This window comes from Neolamprologus multifasciatus, chromosome 3, assembly GCF_963576455.1.
Source record: "Neolamprologus multifasciatus chromosome 3, fNeoMul1.2, whole genome shotgun sequence".
Classification (NCBI taxonomy): Eukaryota; Metazoa; Chordata; class Actinopteri; order Cichliformes; family Cichlidae; genus Neolamprologus; species Neolamprologus multifasciatus.
Window position 1 is genome coordinate 38,369,094 of NC_140441.1, and position 5,023 is coordinate 38,374,116.

Below are 5,023 nucleotides of genomic sequence, written 5' to 3' on the forward strand. Positions count from 1 at the left end.
CTCATGTTGCCGTACACAGGAATCACAAGGGAGGGTCCGTCACAAGGTCCAGTGAAATCTATATATAGAGAGCACAGGTTAGTTCAACAGGTGAGTAAACAAAGAGCGATTTCTAAGAAAGAGGTGAGAGAACAAACACAGGAAGTTCAACGTTCCCACAACTAACTGCTCCGTGCCAGAGAATTAAATAGTTACAGAGCACCCTGGACTGATCATTAACCCTTTAAGACCTACCATAGAACCAAGTCTGCCAGAGCTTATATTATATTTTTACATGTTGTAGTGCCATTTATGGGAGCATTTCAAGTTGCTATACACCAATACAACCTAAATTGTAATAATATGTCTGCATTAAGTTCATAGTAATTACATAAATTGCAAAAAAGTGCAATAAACTACAACAAAATTTAAAATCGTTTTTGTTTTTTTAACATATATTTCTAGTTAGAGAAATTTAAGAGGCTTATCCCTCAAAACTGTAAATACAAAAAAGTTGCACAAAATAGTTTCCCACCACAGGAAATTTATTTTGAGTGTCTTCATAGTTTTATTTTTGAAATACCCCAATTTTAATAGACTGCAGGAAAAACTAAATAAATAAAAATAAATAAATAAATATTATAATGCAAATTTGCAAAATAACAGCATATGCATCAAAATAAACTATCTCCAGCAGTGCAATATGAGTCCTAAGCATCCCAGAAACGACACAGAAAGTCATAAAGTCAAACATAACTTTTAAAAACACCAGTACAGGCTCGCAAGGCCCTGATGGTAAAAAACTAAATTTCCGCAAAATGGCGTCACTTCCGGTTTCGGCCAGGTCATGGTGGACATGCGATAGTTCGCGCTGATGGACGTAGGAAGTGTTACAAACAGCTGATCGGATCGGCAAAGCCTGTTTCTGGAGAGCTATATTCAAAGCTATATGTGGAAGGAAACTGTGACCTAGGACAAGCTGATGGCATAAGATGTAAGTACAACTCCTCCGGTTTCATATGCAAAAAAAAATTATTGCGCTAGCTTACGTGGTTGCAGTGCTACCGGGATTTAAAAATAGTTACGCAAAACAGAGCGTGCCCGCTCCGACCGGCTTTAAAGGGTTAAGTAGGTTGAATAACTGAAACTCCACTTTCTCTCAATGTAACGTTTATTTAAGTGCACATTTAATTCCAGCAATACGTTCATAGAAGATAAAGAAGTTCAATTTCAAAAGCACATATCAGTTTTTCTACATGTTAAGTTTTGGGCAGAACTTTGTGCCATCAGAAACTGAATTTGAATAAGTTAAATTCTAATTTGCATTTGTCAGATTGAATCTGAATTGTAACTTAATAATGATTTTTAAAAATGTATTGGTTTGAAAATAATCGTCACTAAATTGAAATTGAATTTTATATTTTGAAAATGAATTCATTTACTTTCAAACTGTATTTCATCTTTTTAAAAATTTGCTTTCCAGTAATTTCAATTTCACTTCTCACCATTCAGTTTCAGTTCTAAAATTCAATTTCAGTTCTTAAATTCATTATTTGGGGATTTACATCTGGGTACTTCGAGAAAGCCACAGAGTAATCCAGCGCAGATTAATAGAACTACATTTTACCAGTGGACCCAATGTGTTATTGAGGGGAATCATCACAAACAGCATCTTGAGCTGGAAGTGGATTAAGACTTCAGAAGAATGTCCAGTGACCAGCGGATAAACTCTCGGGTTGGTAATAAATGTATTACATGTATCAGAACAAGCGTCATGTTAACAAATGATAGCCGTACAGTAACTTTTATGCTTATTGGGCTGCTTCAGGAGTCATTCATGCATATAATAGACACGCTGTGTGGAAATTATCATTGCAAATAAATTGTCCAGTCTGCTTCCTACTCTTAAATATTTGTATTTGTACCTCTGTTTGATGTACTCATATGTCCATAAACAATCAGGTATTCACACTGATAAGTGCAAGCAGCTTCACCACAAGTGTATGTTCATGATTTTAACAACAAGAAAAATGTCGTGTACTGGAATAAACCCGTTAGCTGTGCATTTTTTGTTTAAACAATGATACCACTCTGGATTTTATACTAATACATACTTGTTCACATGTTACTGTATCGTAGTAAAGTGAATGTGAGAAACATTAAATTATTACAAGTTGTATTAAAGGCAGCTTTCGTCTCTGATTTCACTCCAGTGAACTGAAACTGCAGTGTTACTAGACCAGCATTTTTGCTTCTTCTTTTAAATGCCAAGTGTTGCATCAGCAGCACGAACAAGCAAAACAGAAACTGAATGTTGTAACAATCTGGACGACATCATGGATTTTAGAGCTCTCTGCGTCAAACTCAGTGAGTACTTTCTCCACTTCCACATTAAAACTAAACTTTAATAAAGCTAAAAGTTGATAATGGTTTTAGAAAACTATGTGGTTTGAAAAGTTTCATCTAGAGGAAAATGCCAAATAACAAGTAGCTTTGTCAGCAGTTTTACATTTAAGTATTATTATGTATGGCGGTTATTCTTTTTTGTTATTTCTTTTTTAATGTGTTGCCCGTTTTTGTCTTTTCAGTGATGAGTGTGATCATCCTGCTTTGTGCACATGATCAGAAAAGTGGTAAGTACCAGAAAAGTAAACTGACACGAACATTTATCAGTTTGTGTTTCGAACTTAAATTTGTGATTTGTGATATTCAAAAATAAAGTAAATCTCTCCTTTTCTTCATCTAGATGCAGTTTCTCTTCATATCCTTCCAAACAGATTACAGTTCTTTGAATATGAGACAGTGACCTTTTACTGTGAGGGAGTTGTTTATTGTGAATTTGTGCATAAAGTCAAAGGGAAAATAAAAACATGTCCCAAAGGATCATCCTGCACCATCACAAATGTTTATCTAGATGACAGTGGGGAGTACTGGTATGAGAATGAAGAAGGGATCAGAAGCAACAGTGTCAACATCTCTATCACTGGTATGTTTGCAGTGAGACAATATTTTGTAATTCATTTTAATCAAATTTTATTTAAAAAAATATAAAACTCCTGTTATTCAGCTGGTTCTGTGATCCTGGAGAGTCCTGCTGTTCCTGTGATGGAGGGAGAAGATGTGACCCTGAGCTGCAGAAATAAGTTAACTCCCTCAGACTTCATGGCGGATTTCTATAAATATGGAGTCCACGTCAGGAACAACTCAACAGGAAGCATGACCATCCACAAAGTTTCAAAATCTGATGAAGGACTTTATAAATGCAGCATCGTAGGAGCTGGAGAATCACCAGAGAGCTGGCTCAGTGTCACAGGTGAGACAGTGAAGAGGTTGTGTTTTTCTCCATTTTAATGCCGGTAGTAGTACAACTGTATCACTTATCATTATACTAGAATTTATGGTGATTTTGTCTGACAGAAGAGAAAACAAAGAAGTGGGTTTGTGACTGACACATGAATCAGCTGATGACCGCTAACTGCTCACTTCAGTCTCCTGCTTTGTGTGATTAAACAGACTCTTTTATTATAAAATAATTCAGTAAATTTTTTATCATTTACACAATTTTCTCTTCAGCTCAGACATCATAAACCACTGTGAAAAAAATCATAATTATGTCATGGATAATAAACAACAAATGGGATAAGAACTTTTGGACTACATATGGAGGAAAAATGTGCAGATATAATTTACATATAATTTTATACCATATTTCTTTAATTGTTCATTTGCTGGGCTTTTTAACAGTTTGGTAGTCTATGGGGGTAAATTCACAACTTAAATGGACAATAGTGGAACTGCATTTCTGCCAGTTTTTCAGCCCTTGAATTTGCCAGTGTTACATGTAGATATTAAGTAAATAACCAAGGTGAACACTGAAATAATTAATGAATTGTTTTTATCTGCTCAATCAATCACACAGAGACCAAGACAGACCCCTCGTCACAGCCTGGCTGTCATATTTACCTCGTCTTACGGACTGTGTTCACCATCATAATGGTGGCTCTGCTGTTGCTGCTTGTGGGACTTCTTTGCTCTGGGAAAATCAGAGCCACAACACCTAATTTAAAGTCAATCTCATGAAATTGCAACTGTTATGATACATGACACAGAGCAGGCAATGGTTATTATGAGTAACACAGATAGACAATAGAAAGCTGTCCTCCATTCTTCATTGATTGATATATTAAACAATCCAAATATACCATGTATTGTTTTGTAATTGAAATAGATGTGTCCATTTGCATTATTTGCATGTCTATTAATTGTTATAAACATGCGCGTATTCAGTTAGATAAACTTGACAAACCCACATAGTGTTGTATTCAAATGCTAACAAAAGCAATTGTCTGTTATTTAAAATGTTAACTTAAATAAACTTGATCTATGTGCTTTGACTTTTTGTAAGTGTATGAATGCTGTTACAAGCTGTTACCTTTTAATCCAGTTATATAGAAATATTTTCTTTTACTTGTTCTCTGTTAAACTCTATTAAATTATATATTTCTCACTTGCGCAACCCACACAAAACAATCTTAAGTCAACCTCTTAAGTTTAATTCAATTTGGTTTTCTTTATATTGTGCCAAATCACAGTAACAGTTGCCTCAAGGTGATTTATTTGAAGCCTGTCTTCAGATTCATTATTATGTCCTAAATGTTCTTATGCAGTATACTGGTTAACCTAAGCATATTTATAATTAATATACCTGGTTATATTCTGATCAGTATTAAGCAATTGAGTATACTTAATCAGTACTACAACCACATATACATCATGATTCTATCAACAGTCACAACATTTAATGCTATTTCTCTGATTCAGGATCACGTGTATGTGTTCTCGACACAATTCTTATCTTATAAAAAAAACTACATGTAAAACTCTGCGCTCAAGTTCCCTGGCTGTGTGTGAGTTTGAACTTACAAGTACAAATTTTGACCCAATTTTCCCTTTCTTTCAGCTGATTGGTCAATGTCATGTCAATCACAAATGTAACAATCCAATCAGAGAACAGATGGATTTGGCTGTCGGAGAGGTGGCTTAC

General features: G+C 34.9%; 1 protein-coding gene across 1 annotated transcript; it reads left to right on the forward strand.

The window, feature by feature from the left end:
- Nucleotides 1-1,271: 1,271 nt before the first annotated feature.
- Nucleotides 1,272-4,299, forward strand: LOC146523062 (low affinity immunoglobulin gamma Fc region receptor II-like). Its single transcript, XM_085154684.1, has 5 exons — nt 1,272-2,346; nt 2,568-2,612; nt 2,726-2,965; nt 3,047-3,292; nt 3,899-4,299. The coding sequence occupies exons 1-5, from the start codon at nt 2,244-2,246 to the stop codon at nt 4,057-4,059; spliced, it is 795 nt and encodes a 264-aa protein (XP_085010810.1). The 5' UTR covers nt 1,272-2,243; the 3' UTR covers nt 4,060-4,299.
- The last annotated feature ends 724 nt before the right edge of the window (nt 4,300-5,023 follow it).